This window comes from Calonectris borealis, chromosome 14, assembly GCF_964195595.1.
Source record: "Calonectris borealis chromosome 14, bCalBor7.hap1.2, whole genome shotgun sequence".
Classification (NCBI taxonomy): Eukaryota; Metazoa; Chordata; class Aves; order Procellariiformes; family Procellariidae; genus Calonectris; species Calonectris borealis.
In genome coordinates this window covers 4200724-4227168 of record NC_134325.1, presented here as the reverse complement: position 1 = coordinate 4227168, position 26445 = coordinate 4200724, and the positions used below count along the sequence as shown (strand labels likewise).

The window sequence follows — 26445 nt, the reverse complement described above, 5'->3', positions numbered from 1 at the left end:
GCCACGACTTCTCAAGTATGATGGATAGTGGCTTAGCATCTTCATCCGCCAGTTCCCTCAGGACTCGCGGATGGATCTCATTGGGTGCCATGGACTTGTGCACCTTCAGGTTCCTTAGACGGTCTCAAACCTGATCTTCTCCTACAGTGGGCAGCTCTTCATTTTCCCAGTCCCCGCCTTTGCCTTCTGCGGGTTGGGTGGCGAGGCTTGAGCACGTGCCGGTGAAGACTGAGGCAAAAAAGTCATCGCGTACCTCAGCCTTCTCCATATCCCAGGTAACCAGGTCTCCCGTTTCATTCTGGAGAGGGCCCACATTTTTCCTAGTCTTCCTTTTATCCCCAACATACCTATAGAAGCTTTTCTTGTTGCCCTTGACATCCCTGGCCAGATTTAATTCTATCAGGGCTTTAGCTTTCCTAACCTGATCCCTGGCTGCTTGGACAATTTCTTTGTATTCCTCCCAGGCTACCTGTTCTTGCTTCCACCCTCTGTAGGCTTCCTTTTTGTGTCCAAGTTTGCCCAGGAGCTCCTTGTTCATCCATGCAGACCTCCTGGCGTTTTTGCCTGACTTCCTCTTTGTTGGGATGCATCGCTCCTGAGCTTGGAGGAGGTGATCCTTGAATATTAACCAGCTTTCTTGGAGCCCCCTTCCCTCCAAAGCTTTATCCCACGGTACTCTACCAACACGATCCATCATTCTTGAAAGCAGCCACTGAAAGAAAGATTTTAATGTAGTTGTTCTAGACCACCCCACTAGCAGTGTCTCTCTCCTTTGCACTCATATTAAAATGATGTTTTGTACACCTCCACTTCACACAGAAGAGGACTCCTGGCAATACAGGAGTCAAAAGCAAGCTCGCAAATATTTTTGTTTCTTCTAGACAAAAACAAATCTCCTCAAACCAGACTGCAAAGAGCAAAGGCCTTTGCAAACATAGTAAATGCCTTCAGCTACTTAAAATACAATGTTTATTTTACTTCAAAGATTTTTAGACTAAATTACCTTAAAGCAAAAAGTGCAAGCAAAATAGTTTGGTCTTTTTTTCTTTTCTTTCCCAACCTCTTAAAACATGCCAGTTGGTCTGAACCTACATATCACAGGCTAACATAAATAAGTGCATCTTTCATAAAATTTATTCCACAAACAGGAGCTAGACCACTGGACATATGCAGCAGCTATATTTTAAACATTTTGGCATCCTTTTTCACCCATGTTTCCGTTTCTCTGCACCCTCCTTTTGATCCGGCCCTACCCTAGGAGTCAGTCATCTTCCCTTGGGAGTGGATGTACTGGCACAGCTCAGCTCAGCCAGATGTTTTGAGGGAAGTTTCATTCCCTCCCTGCTACTTGCTCAAGAGACAGAAGAGGTACTGCTCTGGGCTGAGCTTCGCCCTCACTGGCTCTAGTCAAGCTTTCCAACTTGTGAAATAATACCTAAAATAAAAAGCCAATTCACGGAAGAAAACAGAGGACAGCGTATGAAAAAAGATACCAGAAAAGCCTGACAGCCGTAAAGGTACTAGAGGAGGTGGAAGGCAGGTTGCAAATTTTAATAGTATTTAGTACACTAACTATTACAGATTTTTCTTTCAAGAACTGACTTTGTCAGGAAGATTGAGAACCCAGCTGTAGACTGTAACACTTGTTCTTCGTCTTCCCTGCAATCACACCTTATCGTTCCATGGAAACATTAGCCTTCATTTTGTAAACCATTACAGGAGACTGAAGAACCACTTTTTTAGAATTGGCCCTTGAAATAAAAAGCTAGTTATTCATCTCAGAGACATGCTCAAGCATAATCCCACAACTTTCTGTTTTATTATGAATTTTCTGGCTTTTGAGGTGAAGGCAATGAACCTAGTAGTCTAGTACACTTTAACAAGTGATACAGTTAAAAAAAAAAAAAATTCTCTTGGGAAAAGATTTGCCTGGTGACATTGGCAGCACTGGTGACTGACCCCTAGGGAAGTGGGACAGTCATACACAGATGGGAAATAGCTGGGAAGGAACTACGTGGAAGCACTGAAACATTAGACCCTACCTAGTGGCTGCAAACTCAAGTGCGAGGTCCAGATGCTGAAGTCCGAATGTGTTAGCATCATTGTTAGGGAACTGATACTAAGTGACAGATAGATTATTTTACATAAAGTTCAATTTCTGGCTGCCCACAACGGCTTCTAATTCAAACAAAGGCCTGACAAGCTACCGGCAATAAATAAATCAAAGTAAAAAGCACATTGCTTTGAAACTTTAGCCTGATGGCCAGGAACATTACAATAAGCTCATTTGTTAAAAGGACTGCTTGATTTTGACCTAATACAACTTCACCAAAGCAACTGAAAATTATTGATTTCCTGTGTTATGAATTGAGATGAATAAAAAACTAAGAGACTACAAATAAAAAGCCTTCTTTGTTCTGTATATCACTTCCACTATGCTGGTCAGTCAGATGCCATTGTTTTTCCTCCTGGTCCCACGGGACATGAAAGTTATCTTACTGGAAAATAAAACAAAATGAAAAGAGAGAAACAAAAATCTTTTCCATGATTTTTACTGTTTGTTTTCAGTCTTACATCCAAGACTAAGGATAAACAAGAAAAACAGTAGCAGTTTTAAAGAATGCCCCACACTAGTTCAATTTTCATTTTTGTCTTAAAATGTTCACAATTCTTTTGGTCCTGAAGCCTCTTGGGATAGAGGCCAGGATTAATATTTACATAAAAGTGATTAAAAGACATTTTAATTTTAAAAAGCTGACATGCAAGCAAAGTGATACTGTGCACGAAAGCCTAGATGCACATTCAAAAAGGCAATGCAAGTCACTCACTCACTCTAAAAGGGCAGAAGCCCCCCCAAATTTTAATTGACATTGGCTTTCTGTGTGTTTGAATTCTCCACGCCTTGTAGACTGCTTCAGTTAGTAATGATTTTTAAGTTCAAACTAGGGAAGGAATGACAGAAGATACAGCTCCACGATGAGTGACATCTGCAGTTCATTAAGGAATTATAATACTCAAGAAGGCCCCTGTTCCAAGAGGTGACAGAAAAACAGAAATGACAAGAAGTATCTGATCATGAATGTCATCCTTCATCCAAGCCACTTAACGTTTCTTCCTCCACCTCTTACACCTTTGCACAAAAGGTTTCACTGACAGTCTCCATCATCTTGCTCCAAATCTCTAAAGCAACTAGTTTTTGTAAGTGAAAAAGCTCAACATCTCCTTTAAATATTAAGAAAAAATAAATACCTATTAGCAACTTTGTCAATGCCACACCAAATCTAAGGGCAAGGAGAAAGAGACAGCTGTTTCAAGGAACAGACAACTCAGAGTGAGTAACGGTCATCAGAAAGAAGAGATGTTTTTCCTGCTTGTCTCCTTGTTCTTTCCATAACAAACGGTCATCTAACACTAAGACTATTCATGATGCTGTCCTGCATTTTTATGCCACTCTATGCTCAAAGAGGCATAGCAGCAGAATCTCCCACTTCTCACCTGCTACTTTCCAGATGATCACCCTACTAGATGCAACAATCTACACATTTGCGGGAAATCTACAGGAACCATAGTGCTGAGGAGCTCTTATATTAAAGAGACATTAAAATCTAGGCCCCTGTTACGTGACTCTACTTAATGAAGATTTAAAGTGCCAGAGGCTATTTGCCTGAATTAGCATTGATTCCCTCTCCCTAGCAAAAAGTGCAAGCAACGCTGCAGTGAGAAAAGGACCAAAAGAAAATGCCTTACCCTATGCATTAATAAACACTAGTCTCTTCTTTCCAAATGAAAGCTAATTGCAGACACAAACTCAGAAGAAATCAGTAATTTAGATAGAGATCACAGAGCTCATTACATATCTACGAAGATATGATTTGGTTTTAAAGAAACATGCCTGCACATAAGTTACAAAAGCAATGAAGCTGCCTGGAATGTGAAACCTAACGGTCCCTTGTGTCCGAACACTCAGAAACCAGAGTTCAGATGCTTTCCAAAAGTGGAGTCAACTCCTGAAACAGCTTTCTCTTAATGGCTTCACTAGCATTTCAGAACCACAGTTTGTTGACCTTCAGAAAGTAAAGATTGACAGGCTGCCTTTTTGTTTTGGGATTTGCCGTTTGACAGAATGGCCACAGTGTGCATTTTTGTGCGACCTGTCGCATGGCTGAGCTTTTCACCTCTGACTCTCATTGGCCATTAACCTGACATAATCAATTAAGAAAAGAAAAGGAAATTTCATGTTATCGCTTTACTACTTGAAAGCATTTTTCCACCATTTTAACATGGAGTTTCCTAGTTTTGTTAGCAAAATACAAAAATAGGTTTTTGTTTACAAACAGTTATTAATTTTGATTACTGCTGCAAACCTTGTCTGCTTTCAAGGTCTACAAGATCCCAGATCTATTCCCTCTGCCTTACCCACTGTATCACAAATGTATTTGTAAGCGCATACCAGTGGAAAATTTGACTTCAATACAGTCAATATACTGCCCCTAATTTTCTTGCATTTTTTCCCTTGTGGATACAATAGCAACTCACTAAGCTTCGAGTTGAGAACTGGGAAGGGAAGGTGGATACAATAGCAACTCACTAAGCTTCCAGTTCAGAACTGGGAATAAGAGAATTTTTTTCTTTACATCCTTTTAAACTCTGTTTGCTTTAAAAAAGCACATGACTCATAGCGGTTAAATATTTAACTGTTTCACTAATGAGCTGGATCCTAACATGCAAGTATGAAAAGACATGTCATTATGTCTGAAAAATCCCACTCATATCCAAGCAGCTTTTTAAAATTTTTTATATATATATATATAAACACACACACACGCTAGGAATCTATAAGGTAAGTTGCTATCTCGGGACTAGTCTACGCACACATTTAAGTACTGGTATTCTGTGTAGAGATATGTGGGAGTTGGGGCTTGGTTGTGATTTTTTTTTTCTTTTTATCAGAATAGTTGCAGTAATTCAAACCCAAATGTGCCTGTTATTGTATTAATAATAATGATGACATAATAGTACAATTATACCCTATGGGACTAGGCTACGCACTGACACGTGCAACCACATGCTCATGATCACTTCAATGACAGTAAGAGATTGAAGATATTGCCACACCCAACTCCTCATTACTGCACCTCTCATCTTGGAGATTACCACCCACAAAGCTGAACAACGGTAACCCATTGTGAAAGTGCTCTTAGCCCTCTTCGGCCTAACTAAATTAGTTTTAACCATCTTTGGCGGTGAACGAAGTTTTCTGGGGCAGTTAGGCACTGCAGCAGACTATGAAAGCAAATGCAGTACAATCCAGTTCTGGGCAGAGTAAAATCCCTTTGAGGGGCAGCAGCGAAGAGCTAGCAGAATACTGCTTCTTAGGCTTTTCCAGAGAGTCATGCTTCTGCAACCCTATCTACACCTTGTCTGTTCTCGCCGAGTTTGAACAAAACAGCTTTTGTTTGTAGAGACAGCCTAGCTGCCAATTCGAGTTCAATAACTGGCTCTGGATTATAGTAGGCATGCCTCGACCTGTAGGATAAAATTAATTTCGGTCAAGTTGGTCTCAATCAGCTGTCAGGCTGATACGCTGCTGTCCTGCAGCAAATCAGATGCAAAGTAAACATAAAATGCTACTTAATTCATTATTCAGTCAAATCAATACAAGAGAGGCACAAACAGAGCTAAGTATGTAAAATAAGGGCCAGCTTTCACATAAAAAAAAAAGACTTTCAAAGTTCTAAATTAAGAAATGAGACAAGAAATTAAATATATTTCTCTTTTCAGTGTTATGATTGCTGAGGCCCATCACTGAACCTGAACGTGTGTGGAGCACGCCAAAGCTGGGACTTTGGTAAGTTATGTTCTTTCTCTGCTTCAGTGCCTGGCTGCGCAAGAGGCTACTCACACTTCCTTCTGCTCACTTTTTCACCACATCGTCTGTTTAGGCTGCAAGGTCTATGAGGGTAGGAACTATCTTTTAGAGCGTGTGGGCCCCCGCCCTACTAGGTGTTGTACTTGATCTTACAGGCAGGGCCCTTTGAATGGGCTGTAATGTAAACAGCAATAATATCCTTTCTCAGAAAGATAGCATACAAGTCTGCTTGTAAATTGTGTTAGAGATAAAGTTTCCATCACACTTTTAACTATCAAAAGCTAACAAATTTTACTCTCAAGTTCCACAAACACTTTAAGCTAGCGCTGCTGCCAAAAGAAGCAATCTCATCTGGCCAAAAAAAAGGTTAGTTTGAACCCATCTGGGTTCTCTAAGGCAGTTTACAACATAGCTTCACAAATGCTTGTGTTGGCACAAGGAATGGAGCAGCAGGACCATTTCTTCAGGTGGCAGTGCCAGTTTATGCAGGCTGAAACCCATTCTTGAAAGTGCAGCCTGGGTTCTCTGAAGGATTTATCTCACAAAGCCAAGTTAGGGTGGAAAAGCTATGGGTCACCCAATTTTACTCGTAAAACTGCTAATACTCACCTCCCAAGAATGCTGCGAGGTTAAGTACACTCGTGTTTATATGGCATTACAGAAGTAACATTAGTAAATATTTAATTTTCTCTCCTCCCTTTTCCCCTGCCCTGGCCACTAAGTATAACTCGTTCCGAGTTTCATACACTAAATCAATGTCTTGGAGCAGCTCCTAGAAGGTAGCTGTCAAGCTCCCTGCCTGTAGGCCAGATGGAGGTCAGTCGTCATACACACGTATTCTGATTTAAAACTGTTCTGCCACATTGCAGCCAAAACAGCATCTAAATACATCGTACCCACCCTGCTGCAGGGAACCATGGAACAGTCAGATTCCCTCTACAGCAGACGTCCTTTCTCACCTTGATCTGGGGAACAGCTGCAGAAGGATAAAGGACAAGTAAATCAAGCCCTTTTGCATGCATTCCACGTGTAAACACATCCTGTCAAGCTGACAGAAACAACAACGAAAAGGAGTGTTTCTGAAAGGTACCTTAATAAGGATGTTAACAGCATGCTGGAGGAAAAAAAGGGTCGGCCTCAGTGCCATTAGCATAAGGGAAACCATCGAAGTGAGGTAGTACATAGCTTGCGTTCACAGACTGGGTATGAAAACAGGCATTTTGGTTATTCTATTAGTTCTTCAAAGTCCTGCTGTTTCTGAAAGCTGATAACAATTCTTGACTCCCCATCATCTTAAAAATACGCTCATGTTTGATGGGTTAGGTGGAAATACCTGATGTAAACAATACACTAAGGTATTGGTCCCTGAAATCAATGAACAATTGGGATAGCTGAGCAGTGCAGAAGTTTTAGGACATCTGTCCCAATGTTCGGGGTTGCCCTAGAGGCAACTCAGAGAAACCTACAGAACTTACCGCGTTGCACAGTCTCTGACGCTGTCGCTACCAGGGCACGTGGGCACCCATCCTTGTTTGCAGCCAAGGCACAGGACGTGCCAGGAATGCGGAACAGAAAATGCAGTACATGGCAGCTCTCTGGGCTATCAAGACTTCTCCAGCAGCTCACTATAAACACCAAGTTCTAAGCTCTACAACAAAATTAATTTATTTTATAAGCTGAGCTAAAGTGTAAATGCCCATGCTATGTATTACTAGCAACTAAATCAACAGCTCTAATAAACTCTTTCACAAGACCTTTCTGACTACTGAGGTAAAATAGGACTGGGCCCCATATTACAACAGGAACAATCCTAGAAACTCTTTGTGCAAGACAAGTCACAGAACTGATGCTTCAGTCAAGCTGACATTTTTCATACTACCAAAATAAAAGTAAATTAGATAAAAATAAATTTAAAACATTAAACGTGAGATAAATACAGCTTGTAGTTACATAAATCAAACTCTCGTGCTTCCTAGGTTATCCCTAAGTACAAGCAGACACTGTTCAATAAACCTTTCCTATTACGCCGCGATCCTGTTAATATTTATGCACACAGGAAGCTCTGCTGAAGTCATGATGACTACTCATATGCCCAAGTTAAACATACTGCACAATTGCAAGTCTCATGCCATAAAAACCTCACTTATAAATGTAGAACCTAATTTGGTCGCCTATACCCATATACATGAAAAAAACCCCAGCATATAGAGTTTTGACTTTTTTTTTTCCCCTCTCCTAAAACCATGGAATAAACTCTCAGCAGGGTGGAGTTGCCAGAGGCTCTACTCAATACAAATGAAATCCAGCTAGAAGTATTTTTTCTAATCATTGCTAAAAATAGAAATATGTTCTATATATAGAAATACATATATGTACAGAGGCATACACACAAATATATATGAAGAAATAACAGGGTGATCTCTACACCTTCTTGTTCCTTCTCCATGCACAAAGTCAGATATTTGTCACTTTTTTCATGGCGTGGCAAGTTTCTAACAGGATGTTCGTTCACTCATTCCCCTTCCAAGAGCAGTTAGCGCTCAATGCCGAGATGTGCTTTCCTACCATCAAACACAGAAGTTAAGAAATGAAATAATAAAGTTTTTAGAAAATGCACTCATAGAAGCTTACTTTAGAAACTGCCAAGAAAAAGAAAGCCACCAAGAAGTCCAGCTGCTTTTGTTTTTTACCCAGTTAACTGCACCCACTTAATCCAACATCACAAAATAAAATTCTTAATGCATTCCATTTGTTTAAGTTATTTTCTTTCTACTAACTCCTGGAACCTCTTTTCTTCTAAGACATTGGCACTCACTGCTCCTCCGCACTACAATTACACCACACCTGCAGAGTTTATTCCAGTTTTGCCTACTAAGGGCCACTTAAAGCCATTCAAGAGCCACCAGCTAGTGACAGCTGGCAAACTCAAACCTGTCTCAGTAGTCTATCATATGTAATCAATTGCAAATAGAACTTCAACAGACTCATCCCATTATTTCCTAGCTAATTCCCCTTGGGAAAACAAGCCAGCAAGCTTCCACTTTGAATCATGAAGCTAGTTTTGCCCCCGTCCCTCCTTCTCAACTTCTCCCTTTCCCCTCCCTTTGCATCAGTTCACTGCACTGTTTCAGTTTTTCAGCTTGATATCCGTTATGTTATGTCAGCTGTTACATTACGCTTAAAACAATAGACTCCAGCTGGCCGAGGTCAGATGTGAAAACAAGGACCTAACAAAGCCATAGACCCTCCAGTTATACTGAAATTGAGATACACACTGAATGTAGCACTTAATGACAAACTACTTTCCAGACATTTGGGCAAAGCATAAAGGAAACACCTGTCACTGCAAACATTACACACTAATCCAGATAAATCCTAAATTTAAAAATCTTTCTTTTCACTGCTTGGCTCTACTGTGCACCAGTATTTCACATTTTTAATTTTTTTTCCAAGATGGAATTTGTATTACTCTGTTTGCTTACTAAAATATTAAATAGTGAAAAATGTGTATGATTTCAAAGAAAATATGTTTACCATGTCTCTTTTAGAGTTTACCAAGTAAATGCTCTGAGTTTGACATGGATTTACACCCCAAAAAAGTTTAGTCAAACTTTAACCCTTAAGTAGAAAGCTTGACAAACGTGAACAATAGATGTAACAGTGAATGAAACATATTTTCTTCAGTGATGGTATTTTCTTAGACGCACCTTTGAACAGAATTTACTGGAATGCAGCTATACTGAAAAATAAAGAAACAAACCACCAGTATAGCTATGTGACTTATGAGAGCAAACACAAGCTCTTGAGAACAGGTGAACTACTAATAACTCTGGAGCACATACCCCCTATTTTTCAAAACACTGCATACAATATAAAAGCAATGTTTTCTGAAAACTGTCACGCTACTGTAGTTCATATATGAAAAGCTGGGAAGCTTGCTTTGCACAAAAGGACAACTTGGTACTGTGCTCATTTCAGTCTTTGGCCAACACCCCTGTGCTGCCAGAGAGGAAGATCAGCGTGTCAGATCATGTAGGCCACCAAGCAGCCGGCAGACGGCACCAATCTATCACCAGTGGTTCATGCTGGCCTGCAATCTGTCACCAGCTCCACGGTGGGCTTGAGGAAGGTCGCTCTTCCCAGAGCCTCTCTTAGTCTTCAGAGTTTGAGCCCCAATAAATGCTTGGTGCCTCATAGACATCTCATCCCAATACACTGTGGAGATAAATGCTAAATTCTGATTCCTTTACTCACAGTGACGTAGTTGCAGCCTTTATTTCAGATGACAGTGTTCAGGTATACCACCACAGAACTCCAGGTACAGAAATCCATGAAGAGGGATTTTTTTTTTTTTCATAGTTCTTAGAAAAGGCAGAAATGGAAGTAATCAGTTTTCTGCATCCAAGCTTATCTTTATCAAACACACACTCCAGTCTAGCAGACTAAAAGAAGAATTCAAACCCAGAACTTTTGAACCTGCTAGAAGAAATGTATGCAATACATGTAAAAAGTTTTCTTTGCTATAAAAATAACTGCTTATTCTTATCATATACATCTAAAAGTCATTTTTGGTGATGACTTTAAAGAAGTTTAGCCAAATAAACTTTTTCTTTTTTTCCCCCACTGAGAAGGAAACATCTAAGACAAGAGCATACCTGGAAGGACATAACATACTGGAAAGCTTTCAGTGTGTTAACAAGTTTAGTACCTTTTTCTTTCTCCTCCATGAAAATACTTGTCCAATTCATTTCACTGAAAGCTTTAGTTGTTCTCACTTTTCTCTAAAAGCCATCCACATGATGAGAAATCAGGTAGGCCAAACAGCATGAATTTTGTGGCTACAACCACAAAGTGGCCAGAGTTGTCTCTGGCAGCAACGTTTACACAGTCCTTTTCTTCCACCCCTCTCTCCCAGAATTATTTTTGTTGATTACTCGTTTAAAATTCCCCAAGCCCATGTGAAAAACCATCTCTTTATTAATAGTTCACTTCTTCCAAAAGATATTTTTATCTACTTCAGGACACCATCCAAGGTCTGAATCCAGCCACCCCAGACGGGACACAGCATGGTCCAATGCTGCCCTCTACAGATTGTAAAGGAAAACTATAGCTCCCTTCCACAAGCGTTCGACTTCTAGCACGTGAAAACAAAAAGCAGCTCATCTTTCCCTTACTGGTCTTAGCATACTTTCCTCCCATATCACCTCTTCATTCCTTCCTAGCTCAGACTTCATCTACACCAAACAATAACAACAGGCTTGTCTTTTTTTTTTTTTAAAGCCCATTTCATTAAATTGGTTCAGCTGTCCCTAACAGTCAATCTTATTTCTACATTAGAAGCATCTGATTTGGCTCCTTCAGGCCTGTTCAGAATGGACATAAAGCAGAATTTAAGCTGGACTAAAATCATGTTCACACAACCTTCTGAACCAAATTAATTAAATCCCTTTAACATCACATTTACATTAAACACATAATTCTCCTATACAGACCAGGGGAGTTGACAAGGGACTGCTTTGTGAACAGCTGGAACAAGTTAAGATGTTACTACCAGCAGCATTTCAAACCAACACAGCTGATTTTGCAATGAAGCACATTAGAAGCACTCACGTTATCTGCCAGCATAGCTCAGCTACAAACATCGGAACCACAGATTGAAGCGCAGCGAGAAACACCTGGGTTCGGATTCTGAGGAAGCTTCTTGTTCCAGCTACTAACTATACTGTCACCTAATTAAAAGGGGGGAGGGCACTTTTCATTTCTATTCATGTTTCCTGAGCCTTCAAATCACTCACATTTGGCCTTTTTACTACAAACTAAAATGTAGAGAAGCTGACTTTAAATGAAAGCTGAGATTCTCAACTTCAATGGAGTGACAGAAAGGAAATGCTGCAGTGAGTGATGCCCTGGACAGGTCTACCTGCAGGTCCAGCAAAGGAAAAGTATAAAAAGCACAAGTCCACCACACACATCTTCTACACCAGCTGACCTCACTCTGGGTCAGACCAGGCGACACTGCTGAGACTGCAAAGGCAAATTTTTCATTTCTCAGCTACAGTTGTTCTTTAGAGAGAGGTTGGTAGACTAGATCAGTATTAAGAAAAGTAGTAAGATCTAGATTTCTTGTAGGCCTAGATTCTGTGCCACTTTCTCTTATTTTTAGGAATAATTTCAATGCAAATAACATAAATGTTAACCACCCAAAACTATTACCTTTTATCTTAATTAATAGTCTTTTTAATGTTTAAAAATTGTTTAATCTCTTCAGTAAGAAGTATGCTAAAGTAGAAAAGGAACTCAGAAAACAGAAAGCTGGAAAGAGCTTATACTTTCATCATAAAAACATACCCTTTTTTTTTTTCCTTTTTTTGTTGGAATCAATATTGAAATGAGATTCCTACCAGAAAATAGCTTTTTCAGGCACACTAAATATCCCTTGGTTCAGCAGAATATTTAATCCCCTTGGATCAGGCACTTGGATTTTCTTAGATCATGCTGAGATAACAGCATTCTGCTGTGTTCTGGCACCATAAAATCCTTGCTTATGAAAATAAAAGAAAAATATGGCCTCTCTGGGAACATACATCTCTGAATTACTTTTTTCCATAGTTTAAATATTGTAGTCTCAAAATCAATTTTTACACAAATATACCACATTCTCTTCATGAGTCATAGCAAAAGCTCTCCCGCACCACTATTTTAAATGGGCCAAGTGTACATATACCCTTTAAAATGATGATCCTTTCACAGTCTTGGCTCAGAGTCCAGCTCACGCTGGGCAAGTGCCAACGAGTAACTGGAGTCAAACCCCTCCAACAGCACCATCTAGTGAAAAAAAGGTAAAATAAACACATGCAAATTTAAACAGTTTTCACTGCATTCTGGAAACTAACAAAAGGCCAATTCTCTCCTAATCTCCCATTACAACTGCATTTAGGTATAGCTTTCATCAAGGCTCTTTGCCTTGTGAAGTGTGGTGACAAGTAGAGAAAGATTCAACAGCTAATTGTAAGCTTTTTGTCTAAAACTGGAACACCACTTGGAACACGTATAAACTTTCCCTTGTTTATTTTTCCAGTGTTAAGCTTGCATTTTTCTTATTGTTATGAAAAATAGAAGCATTTTAAAATGCTTTAAAACTATTGATAACATAACATCTATTTCCTCCTCTATTAGTGGGAGGCGATATTGTAAGACAAGCAGCTCCAGAATAAAAAGGAAATAATATAAGCATACAATCTCAACAACCTTTTTAGCTCTTATTTTCATATAATTGTAATATCTTGAATGGCTATATTATTGGAGCATGAAATTCTTGTTCATGAAAAAGGGCACACTCAGCTTTCATCTGTAACTTTAGTGTGACCAGTCTCCCTGGTTTCAAAAAGACAATCTGCTGAAGTTGTGTAGGTGCTTAGATCTTTCACAGGGTCAGAGCAAAATACTTTGGCTACATGGAGGAAATAAAGCAGTATAGCTCTTAATTGTGAGTGTTTTCAAGGGTCTTGTTTGAATAGTTTTTCAGTCAGGAGAAACAGATTCTGTACTTTTCCCAACACGCATCTTCAATGCCATGCAACTCACAAGCAGTCTGCAGAAGGGATTCTGTAACAACAGTAGTTTGCAGATAACATACACATGTGCTTTTACAGTTATTCCATCTCATTTTCAAGATGAATTAGATTCACAGTGCCCATGCAGTAAGCTCATCTAATCAGACTTGCTCCACGGGGCTGTTGAGCTCAGCATACCCACATACTAACTTTGAGCACTCATTTCCAGACATTCAGCATGATATAGTCATTTCTTGCATTTCCAGACCTATGGCTGCCTGGTCAAAGCCTCCCCCCAAAATACAAAAAGTCCACAAATCTCAGGTAGGCAAAATTTCAAAGTATGACACTGCATGTTTGGTACCACTAACTATCTCAGCCTTATATTTGATGCACTGCAAAGCATAATTCATTTAGAGAGAATTCTACCCTACACAGGAAATTATGTCTAAATAAATGGCAATCTGCTCTTGACAAAGCTTCACTAATTTTCCTTTTGGAATGCAGGTAGGGAAAGGTAGACTCAATTTTGTAATCTTCAAAAGAAAGAGTTAAAGGTCTCTAAGTGTTACTTCGATTATTTTAATCTCACGGAGCACACACTTGGGCAGTATAACTCAAGTTTCATAGAATGACTTGAGGTCTCATAAACCTCAAATTCCACATGGCCGAAGGTTCCCTCCTTCTCACTGTCCCAGTTAAGCCCAAGCAGAAAAGCCTTCTTCAAGATTCCCAATACTGCTCCTGGTAGATTGTTGCTACACTGCTGCTCCTTTGAGGTGTCTCTCACTCAGTATTAGTTTGTAAATCAACTTGTTTGCCCTTCTTTGCTCACCTACAATGACAATGTTACCTACTTTCACTGTCTGGCTCCAAATTAAAACTATTATTGTGATATAACTAAAATCCCTCTACAAACACAAAAGAGAAATTAATTCCTACTGCAAAGCAGTAGGAAAGAGTGCTCTCCTAAGCTTTAGTAAGTCTCCTTACATCATCATTTGGGTTGGAAGCTTGCACTGTGTTTTTTCCCTGTGTTGTTTTTTAATCCCTGTATGCTGTTACACTTTATTTTACTTCTTTCTTTGTATTTTACAGTTTCTCTTCAACCAGTCCCCCCTTAAGAATTGTTACATCCAATTTTGACAGCTTGTAATGATATATTAGAGTGAAAGTAAAATCTTAAAATAAGAACAGAATAGGAAATTTTACTGGGTAGACACTAACAGGAACCAGATTCTGAGATTTGTGTTGCAAGCTGCCACAACTCTTTTGAAAGTCCCACCAAAACTGGATAGACCAGGGAGCACATTGGTCCATCTACTGCGTTGGACCGATGGCTCACCGTAATCCCCTTAAGTTTCTTGAAAATTACCACAGTTAATCCTTTAAGAAAACAGTATCAGAATACGCCAATACTGAACAAACAAACAACTGCTGAATTCCCAAGAAACCATGATAGTAGGATTTCAAATGTTAAAAATTAACTATAGTTTTTCTTATTATACAGAACAGGAACACTGATTCACACCACTTAGAAAGCAAGATAATACAGAATAGTATGAACACCCAATACATACTGGATATTACATACATTGTATGTAATCCTGAACGCATTGCATACATATTACACTGAATTTATTACACCCATACAGACAATACATACCGTATACAGTATGAACACACAAAATGAGTTCCATGATTTCACGGGGCAGGGGGGGAATGAAACATCGCTGGTTATGTTGTCACTGGAAGTTATTTCACCAAAACAACACACATGTAAAATATTATGATATATTACAAAGATGAGTGAGATATTATCACAAGTGAAATTCATCACAGAAATTGGCAGAAGTATCCATAGCTAGTAGTTATGGATAAAAAACAAAACAAAACAAAAAACTTAAATCTGTACAAAAAGAAAACCTCAAACCACAAAACAGAAAAGGTACTGGAGGCAGAAATACACGTATAGCCTCTTTTAGCTGGCAACTAATCATAATGTTACACCTAGGAGTTCAAATATCTTACAAGTTAGTTAAAAATAATATACCAGGCATGAAGAAACCTTAAACAGAAATAGTGTGATTGACACTAAATTTTATATACTATATTCTTATTCTTATAGTACTCATATTAGGTATAAAACCTTAGCATATTGAATAGATAAATTGACAAAATTTATTATAATTGATGGGGTTTTTAAGTGAACTTTTTCATCTTAATAATGATATCATACATAACAATGATATTACTGGTGCACTGCTGCAAGAACTATTTTGAACAAACATTTAAATTGCTAGTCAGCATTTTGTCAATACAGTGACTGTTTTCACAATTAGAATAATGGTCATTTATTTACAAATACAAAGAAATCAATGATTTAGCAGGGGGTACCCCACCACTGAGGTACAACAAATTTATAGATTTTTTGCATGTTTAACATCATGTCTCTCCAACTTCAAAACTAAGGCTCTTGAATGAAATCTAAGCTGGTAGGACAGTAATGCTCTTAGAACATTTCTTGATACATACCTGTTGCAGCACTAGTGTACTACAAACAAAAGGTAACTATGTTTTCTCTACTGAAGGGAAAGTGCATAAACCAGGGAGAGCAAGTTGTCTTAACTCTAAAGTCAATGAAAATACATGAGTTTTCCACTTCTGAAAGAAAGCTGGATCTGACATCAACTAAAAGAAAGGACTTCCACTTACTTTTTTTCCTCCCTATGGTCAGGTGACCTCCCTATGGTCAGTATGGCTGAAAAATGGATTAACCTGAGCAATAGGAGAGATTCAAGCTTAACTAGAACAGCCACGTGTGTTGGACACAACAGAGATGCCCTCAGTATAGGCCATATAGGGTAAGACTTGTTTTTTGTGCTGCCATGACTTTTGGTGTTTCAGTGGCTTTACAGACTCCTTAGGGGAAAGCAGAAAAGCCTCCTGACAATCAAACCATAGGGAACATTCTGCTTGGTATGGTATTAGCTCAGGAGATCAGAATTTGTACATGCATCAATCACATTAACATCCATATACGTACCATCCAAAATAACGTCCCTGTAGCAAGAGCTGCATACTGTTCAATTGTAGAAAGCACGCTGAAGATAAGGCATATCAGCACAATCAGGAAGCTGTAAATAAAAAAAATTTTAAAAAATGAAAATAACATAATGCGGTCTAGTAAGAACCTAGAGGGAGGACAGATAATTATGCCATTACAAATTATCTATACACACAGAAATGCCATTGGTAACAATGTCACAGCTGGTAACTTTTGAGTGATCCTGCTTCATGTTGGATAGTTTATTTCTCTTCAGACACTGAGTTTTTGGGTTGGACATTGTCAAATGAAATCGCACAATAACATTAGCTTTAGCCTACCTGTAAGACTTGCTGTTTCCTAGCCCCTCAGGAAAACAGCATTCCTTCTTCTTTCCCATTGTAAGGGCTACTATAGCTGAATCGGCACCACACAACCCCCCCAGCATGTTTCAAATATTTGCTTTTTTGCTGTTCCAAATTCTAATAAAACTGCAACGAGAAATCCCAACTAAGCCAGAGCTTAACAGGCTCTGCCCACACTGTCTTTTATAACCAACCCCCAAAAGGCCCCAGATAAATAAAATTTGACATTTGGCATCTGAAACACAACCTAGGACTGATTCCATTTTTAAATAAAACAAAATTTCAAAGCAACTATCAGAGAGAGTGGGAACATAAGGGTTTGTTCCCCGGTCCCCCCTGCCCAAGTGAGTCCTTCGGGAGGGGGTCCTGATTCCCAAGGTAAGATTCGGGACAGCTAGGGAGCTGCAGGACTCAGCCCAACTGCCAGAAAAGCCTCTTCCCCCAGGTGGGGAGCCAGGCTGCCCAGCCCTGCAGCCTCTGCCTTCAAACCCCTTCCCTGAGCAGCTTCAGCTGTGCCCACCACCCCGCAGGACTGCTGCTTGCCTCAGAGGAACATTTGGGAAGCAAAACATTTAAGACCCAAACTGGATGCTATCCACTACACACTAGGCATAGGCAGCTTCCAGTTCCCAAACAGCTATGTGTTTCATTTTAAAACATGACATGAGCAATGAAGACGACTTAAAACATTCACTTATTAAACACAGAGCTAGTTGTTAGGGATATTTTTCACAATTCTGTTGAGACAAGCAACACCAATCCTTTGCACTTGACAGAAACTTGCTGCAAAATCCAGTAACTAAATCATCCCCCCCACCCCCCCACCTTACAGATCTCTAAAACGGTTAATCAGGTTTTTTTCCTCAGAAAAACAACAACAAAAAAGAATTGACATAATGAATAAAACTGAACTCAAGAGGAGAAACATTAAAACAGGACATCAGTGGCCGCAAATTGGCATGCCTCAGCTGAAGTCACCCAGAGCCTTTATCTTTTTTCACATAAGTGAGAACTTCATTGGGTGAATCTTTTGACAGGCCACACACTCAAGAAAACAAAAACGTGTCAAGGTTGACATAAGCTAGACTGCCCAATGATCGCTTCAAAATACAGCGCATGCAAGTCCAATGCACACATAGAAAACGATATTGTAAAACACATTACAAAATCGTGGAGAGGAAGTTTGTAGGTAATTAGGTACAAAAATCAAATTAGTAAGTGATAACAAATTGAAGTTAATAGGATAGAGATTATCACGTATCGACACAAACACATATGAGAATATACTTTTACCTGGGCAAAGTATAAATATGTGGGTGTTTCTATTTATCTCTAAAATCTTCTCATTTTACCTTGTATCTCTAACTTTGGCCATTCTTAAATAGAAGTAAGGTGTGCAGACAAGGCAGGGGAACGCAAAGATGAGCCAGTCATTTGAAACATGACATAAATGTTCCACAAGCTTCCAGCTGTTCTATCTGCAATATTCCCACAACTGCCTAAGACCAATATACATGACAACATGAACATAAATGGGTTCAGTTACACGGAGGTAGCTAAGGGTCTCTGGATAAAAAGTCCAACATACATAGAAGCACCAGTTTAAAGCAAACAATGAGTGGCATGGGATGGTGTAAGCTGTCTGAATGCACTTTGAGCACTAACAATTAATATGTACTATACCCCTTAATAGTAGTAGACTTGTTAAAAGGGTAACTCGGCCAATACGTGAAACCACAAGAGGGCACCAAAGCAAAGACTATCCCATTTCTGTACTTTTCCTAAACACACACAACTAAAGAGAACCTCATACGGATTGAAGGCGAAAGTTTGTGTGCCTAAGTGACAGGAAAATGAACTTAGAGTAAATCGTTTGCCAACTCTCTTTGCTTGTGACTATTAGAGAAATTGAAGGCTGACATAAGAACTGCATCAAGTGCCAGCCACTGCACTACCTACTTTTATGGGTTTTCATGCACATGGATCCGCTTCAGTCTCACTAATTTTTTTTTCCACCTCCAGAAAAACCTCTCGAAATTTATTGTTCTGCTCCTTCCAGGCTGAAGCATAAGACACCTTCATAGCCACAAACACACATTATCCCAAGCGAAACAAAGGTATTCAGTCAGATATTGCTGCTTCTCAGCTGTTTCTTTGGCATTAGAGAGAAGATGCCCACAAGCTCCACTAGTCCAGCTGTGTGTACTAATGGAGCATCACAGCTAAGCTACTAACCCTGTCGCACTGGCATCACTACCGTGCTTCTGAGACTAGATCAATTGCACATAAAGAACAGAGGGTGCAAAATTAAGAGATAAGACAGATGAATGGTTTTAACCAGTAGCATCAGCCACTCTGGAACACTTTGCTAACCGTACAGTCCCGTGCTGATTTCACCAGTTGTATATGGGGTAGCAGAACAAACATTCACCGTTGTATCTGCCCTAACGACTCCAGTATACTATCTTTTTCCCCTAAAGGAGAGACAGGCAGCAGAACACTAGAATTTCTTTAACTCTAGCAGTCAAAAAAGGCTTCGTCTCTTGGAAACCACCAATCTTTTATCTCCTGAAACCCGCTGCTTGTTTACCCTCTATGCACAAATGTGACCATCTTCAAGAAAGGAAGCAGAGCAATGAGGAGTTCAGGCTTTCATCCACTCTGATCTAACTCTTAGATTGTGGGGCCAAGCAAGCATTAGAGATGAGGCGATAGTGTGTAGAAGTCTTTCTTATTGCCTGTCCCAGGTTACAAAGTGGCATCTGCCTGCATGTAGATAAGTCACAGATACTGCATCAGTAGATGCACTCAAAAATACATAGCTTTGTGGTTAACTCATATCTAACAGCGTTACATTTCTTTTAACACCAAGAATTTTGCAAGCGTCTGATCATCTCTCTACTTCTGGATGTAAAACCATAAAACTACTATTAAAGCAGTGTGGACACTAACACAAAGCAGCAGATGTTTTCTTTCATGGACTCCATTTTCAGTAGACTATTAGAAGGCAACCCGTTTCCTCTCAGCCAGCCAGCACTGTTTTACTAGAAGCCAGTTTCTGTGGTTGTCTTTTCAACTCAGTTTTTATAGGCACTGCATAGCTGGTGGAGTCATGCCCAGAAGTGGAGCTATCTCAGTGCGCATGAAACAACATCAGCGTGCAGTCGCCAGCAACACTTTGAGCTCACGTACATCCAAGCCTGTATATAGACATATATGTGTGTCTATGCTATACTACCCATTAAAGAGAAAAGTACATACATATTCACAGGTGTATACAGAGTTACATGAGACAGTGTGTGCACAGATGTGTTATGTGGGCAAACATATAATAAATAATAAAATTTGGCTTACTCGATGAAGTCAGCCGGAGGATTTAGATTGGATTGAGACTTTTTCGTCTCAAACAGGTTTGAGAAGTCAGAGCATTTCCAGGAAAGAATCATACAGCTGACAGGTAAACATGACCAGCTAGTACATGCGCTATATTTAGCAATATATAGGAAATACATAGGGAATATATTAAGAGCTAAAGGTGGATTTAATGGTTTCTGACTATTCTAGGATATATTTCGACTTTCAGAACAGAACCAGACTTAGGGCTTTTTCACTGACCTCAGTGGCAGCTGCAGAAGCTTGACACATTATAGGTAGCTGCAGAAGCTTGACACATTATAGGTAGCTGCAGAAGCTTGACACATTATAGGTAGCTGCAGAAGCTTGACACATTATAGGTAGCTATCAGTACTTTGCAGCCTCGAGCCCTGAGCTGCTGCTTTTTTCTGTATTTAACTATGGTTTTAGAACATTAGCATGTCTTTTTTGTGGCTTGAAATGGTGTGTGGAATGATCAAAGGAACAATTAACCACTTACTGAGAGATAACAATGCTCATTTAGTAAATGTCACAGGTAGGAGAACTGATAAAGGTTTATAAAATACATCCAGTGATATGACCAGGAACATTTAAAAAAAAAAGGTGCATGAGACAAGCTGGAAGTACTTACTCACCAGATTAATACAGTCTCATGCACATGCAGCAGTCATCATCAAAACTGGTATTAAAATGTGGGTAGATTTTATTCCTTCTTGCAGTGTTTCTTACTTACTTTCAGTGGGAGTCTTTCCATGAACCTGGAAAAGGTTGGCATTAGGCCCTAAATTAAACATTTAATAGATGAAAAGGGAGATGCAAAGTTCAGCTCAGTTTATATAAACCCAACGTGAGTTCTAACCCTCCAGGAAGACAGCCAGTTTTTCCTTGTTCAATGTCACATAAGAGCTGGCTTAAGTCTGCTCTTTACTTTCGAACAACTTTTATTCATTACAGCTATCAATCTTGAAGGTATCCAGCTATCAGTGCCCTTGCATACAGGGAATACTATTTTAGCTTATAACTGCTGAATCTATGCTCTTTTCTTTTTGGCATGAGGTCAACGGCTAGTTGTAGTTCATCCTCTCTGCTTACTGGAGAAAATGACTGAAACTAAAAAAGGCATATTCTGTAAATAAAAAAATGTCTTCGGGTCCTTCTATGTCTTTGGTAACATTCTAGCTAAGCCTCCTTCTTGAACCTCTGTCTGCACCTTACGTTTGGGCAAGTGGATTGCCTTTCTTTGAATGTACAGCTTTGTTCAGTCACACGCATGATCAATCACCAACCGTGCAACTTCCTCACCAACCCTGTAACTCGGGGTGTGGGTTTGTTTTTTGTTTTGTGGGGTTTTGTTTGTTTGTTTTTACAGAGTAAATAACTTTTTTGCCATTTAGCTTTTAACTGTGATAGGTTTCATAGGTAAACAAAGTAATACAAACAAAGTTTAGCCTCCTCTAAGCATACAGCTTTTGAAGAACTGCAGGATGACATTGAGAATGAACGACACGAGTATGCAGATTAAATATGGGCAGATTCTTATCTTGATCATCATAATTTGCAAACTATAATGCTGCTGCATATCCAGCTCACGTTAGTTCATTAAAACATACGACAGCATCATTATTTCATCTTTCATCTCCGTGGCTTACACATACTGACACTTACTTTTCAGATTGTGAACACAAAGGTCAACAGTATCATAAAAGGACATTTTCATGCAGCTTTCCAGGCAACAAAAAGAGTTATTGCAATAAGGATTTAGATAGACAACTTCAGGTAAGTCACACACTGAAGAAAGAGGATCACTCTTTCACTTTGTCATATATTCTGTCCCATTCCAGGCCAGAGAAGTCATTCCTTACTTAATTTTCATCAGGAAAACCCTGATGAAAAACCTGAACAGGTTTCTATTACAACAAGTCAACATAAATCCCTAACCACCTCACGCAGTACTGCACAGTCATTCCCACGGTGCAGCTAGGTAAACATTCATACTAATCCATATCAAGTAATTTCTTACTGGAGCTAGGCACTAGGTCTTTCTTGTTCTTTCATTTAAGGCATTTTGGGATTGCTTGAGGAAAAAGATTCTAATAAAAGGTAGAAGTTAGAAGGGGAATAGGTAGAACTTGTCAAATGGAGGACAGCTGACAATAAGAGAGAGGAAAGGACAGGACTCTAGATCATACACAGCATCGCCAGGAAGCTAATACAGGATGGCAATTTATTTTATAGGATCATCATCAAGGTATAGTGTCAAGTACAAATACCAACTGGTGCTTTTAAAAGTGAGAAACTCAAAAAAGAAACAGGATTTCACCCTGCAGAGAAAACTTTCATCCTTAATGAAATTCACACGCATAAATATCCTGTATACATAGGTCTTACACTGAACTCTTCAGCAAGTCTGACCTGAACACTGGAAAGACACTAATTCTGTCATGACTATAAACCACCGGAGCACAGTGCCAGTCTACTAATAGAAGACTAAATGAGCATTCAGTTATGCAACTGGTGGACATCAGAGGTCCTCCATCACTTCCTCCATTAAAAAAAAAGTGTTTGTTTTTAAGAGAATGGTCTGGTGAAGGTACATGATTAGGAGGAGAAGGTACATGAAGGAGCCCTGTACTTCAATTCATCTTTGGTCAACTTTGAAATTTTTATTAACACTGTATTTTTCTTCCAGAGTATGCCTGTGAACTCTCTAATCCTTGAATGAAAATTGCGTAACAACTGCATTAGCTGTGCTGCCTAACAAGCTCAGCTAACTTGCTTAGGAGAGAATTGTTTAACTTCCAAAAATATATAAATTTTAATTTGGGTCTAGATCCATTAAATAGGACATAGCATGGAGGGGAGAAAATCACTGTAGCAAGCAGTTAGAAGACACCAGCAACCTAAGCAAACCATAGTTGAAGATGAAACAAGTCGGGGCAGGGGGGAAGGACCTTAGTCCTGATAACAAAAAAATAAAGGTGGGAGTTTAAATCTCTGGCCACGCAGGCTCTTTGCATGGTTTTCCTCTAAGGATTTGTCTTATCTTTTTCTGTTTTGTTTTTGTGGCAGGGGAAGGAAGGAGGGGTACAGCCCCTTCCCATCTTGCAGCCTCTCTGCAGCATGAGGATGCCGAGCAGAAGGGGAAGTATACTTGCATTCATGCAGAGGAGCATGATTCCCTCCCTCCAGGAACTGGCTACAACAGTTTCCTGTACAATGCACACTTCCTCTCTGATATGTCCCACACAGGTCAAGCTAGTAGACAGATCACTATTCTCTGTTGTCACTTGCCATCAAAAAACCTTCAACAGACAATGTGCGAATGCTCTGTCAGTGTTAGCTTAGGTCTATCAGATGGAGCTTCCTGTTAATACGTATTTGTTCCAACTGTAAGGCAAAGTATAGTTGGTGCTTCCTGAATGAAACAATGGCATAATTTTTAACCAGCTCCTTGACTCATTGTCAAAGAAATACTGTCTTCAAGCTCCCGTGTGAGAAAGCAGTTTTATTATACAAGAAAGATCATACACAATACTGGGTAGTCTGATACTAAGAAAAACAGGTTAGCTATACAGCTAAATAAGCAAGGCTTCTATCACACTTACATGGCTCTTCTGGGAGATTAGAGTCTGTAAAAATAATTTAAATTATGGGCAGTGAACCAAAGCACAAAGCACACAATGAATCAAAAGTCATTTAGGATACAGCACCAGAATTATTGCAGGAAAGGCCCTTAAGGTCTTGGCAAAGGGTATGATTGCAGCAGAAATGCAAACCAGACGTCAAGATGCTTCAAGAGGAAAGGTTAACTACTCACAAAAAGCAATGTTACTGCATTCTGCAATGAGGTATTGGTTCCTTTGAGAATAGGCATGGTTGAACAGGAAAAAGATGATAGGTACTGTGTAAGAAACTGGAAAAAGTATACACTACATTTAAAACAAGTGCATGACCCAAGAGATGTAAGCCGCTGGGCTGCAGAAGATTCATCAGGGCTCCTCAGATGGTTCATAATGACCTTACGATGTGCCTGATCATTAACATGAAACCCCAACGTAGCAACATGACAGCCACGGAAGGAATAAGTGCACATGCGCAACGGGGAAAGGATGTCACCCAATTTTTGCAGTTCTTTTCACACGCACCTCAGGCTTAGCAAGAGAAAAATATGTCACTAGTGCTCTTACCTGAAAACTAGAAAAGTACAGTGAATATACTGTAAAACAATGAAAGATTTTCTCTTACTCTTGTGGTTTGATGAAACATTACAAAGCAGGAGAGAAAATGTAATTTTCACAGCTTATTTTGCTTGGAATATCTTGTCCTCACTTTTTGTCACTCTAAAACACCAGTAGGAAACCAGTACAGTCCTGTGTGCCGTCCTCATCCTCTCAATTCCACATTCAGGTTTGCCCAAGTCCTGTAGCACCCCATCACTCAAAGCAAAACCCATCATCCAGCAGCACGTTCCAAAAGACATCCACCGCTGCGCACTCATTTCCTGCAGTGTAACACACTGCCCATCTCAAAGTGAGCATCAATGCCAGATTTAGCCTATATTGGTTTAAGCATACATGCAAGCAATAAGCAGAGCTGAACCATGGCTTTTCAGCTGCCCATGCCAAATCACTGGGTGGTGGCACCAGAAAGAGAACAGGTAGCATCCCTCAAAGGGCCCTCAAAGGATTTGAGACTAAATCACCCTTACACTGCGCTGCAGTCAGGGTGGGGGCGGACACCTGCCTTATTTTACAAAATAGGCAGATTTAGGCAAAAACAAACATGAGTTGCAAACAGGAGCTTAAGACAATACATCAGTTGCACACCACCGCTGAAAGGAAACGGTTTGTTCTCATTGCAATAGAGGACTTTCCTTTTTATCAGCCAATTCTGGATAAGTTTTCATTCTAATGAGGGGGCGAAAAAGATAGGAGAGAGGTGTGTTCTAGAAACTGAGTGCCACAATACTAGTAAAACTTGGTTTCTAGGTGGAGTCAGTCTGAGGGCTCACTACATCACTATTCCACTTTTCTTGTAACAGCAGATTCAAGGCAGCAGAGTTTAAAATAATTTCGTATCCAAATATTAAAAGAAAAATACTAAAAGCTCTCAGAGACTTTGTAAAACCCAGCTTCTGAAAAATTGCCAAGCCTAGACTATTGCTCTGCTTTGCTGTTATCAAACCTAAATTAAATAAATCTTTCTAAATAAAATACAGTACTCTTTTTTTTTTTTTTTGTAATAAGTAAACTTGAAATTACTTTCCTTAAATACACACTATTTCTTTAAACAAGCAACAATATTTACTCCTAATGTCTTCTCCTGTTTCGGCTGGCCAGACACGATTTTGATAGCTTCATCCAGCAGAGCATTTTCAAGAGCTGTATGTATCACCCCTCTTTTTTTTTTCCTATTTACTTTCATCACAGCAGTACTGCTACAAATCACTTTCCCTCCCCACTTAAAGATCAAAGGACATTGCATTATACCTCCTAAAGCATATGCATCTTAAAATACTGCAGAAAAACTAGACTTGTTCAGCTTTTCAGCTCACAGAATTGCTTGCTCAGTAACCAGCTTCTGGATATTGCATGTAGCCAAGTAAGAATGCTGTCCCACCCCAAAGTAGTAAAACAAGGCAAAAGAAAGGAAACATTGCCTCCACGCCTAAGGAGAGAGGCACTATCCCAGAGTGTGGTACAATTGACTTACTAGTGCACGTAATTTTATCGCAGTACAAATCAGGACTTACGCTTCCATATTTTCTATAAAGAAACACTGCTAGCTTACTAAAAACCCTCCACAACAGGAAAACAATATTGACGTTTTTGACAGCATCCTTTACCTTTAGTTGTGAATAGAGTGAAACAGTGACAGGGACTAAAAAGCCACAGATAGCTAAATATACAAATGGGGAAGAAGTAATCATACCTTGAGCTACTGACCTGAATAGATGCTCAATTTGATTTATTCCAAATATCACAAAAGTGATACCAGACCTGAGCAGCTCTGGCCTACTCCCTCACCTAATCCCCCAAATGCCTTTTCACACTCCTTTCTCGTGAAACAACTGCGTCTGAAAGGTACTTTCATCAGTGCCGGCAAGTAAGATGAAGACCGTGAGAAAGATCTGAAGCTGGGATAAGTACTCTCACCACCGTTTCCATTTTGATCCTCTGCTTTAATTATCTAAAGGTACAGTTGACAGATGCTTTCACAGAAATCAGTATCGCCACC

General features: G+C 39.6%; 1 protein-coding gene across 1 annotated transcript in view; it reads right to left on the bottom strand.

Moving 5' to 3' along the window:
• Positions 1–26445, bottom strand: part of KCNQ1 (potassium voltage-gated channel subfamily Q member 1) — a 356039-nt gene that overhangs the window by 290010 nt on the left and 39584 nt on the right. The window contains exon 2 of the mRNA XM_075163025.1: positions 16469–16559. Coding sequence (XP_075019126.1) covers positions 16469–16559 — 91 coding nt within the window. The remainder of the gene's footprint in view (positions 1–16468; positions 16560–26445) is intronic.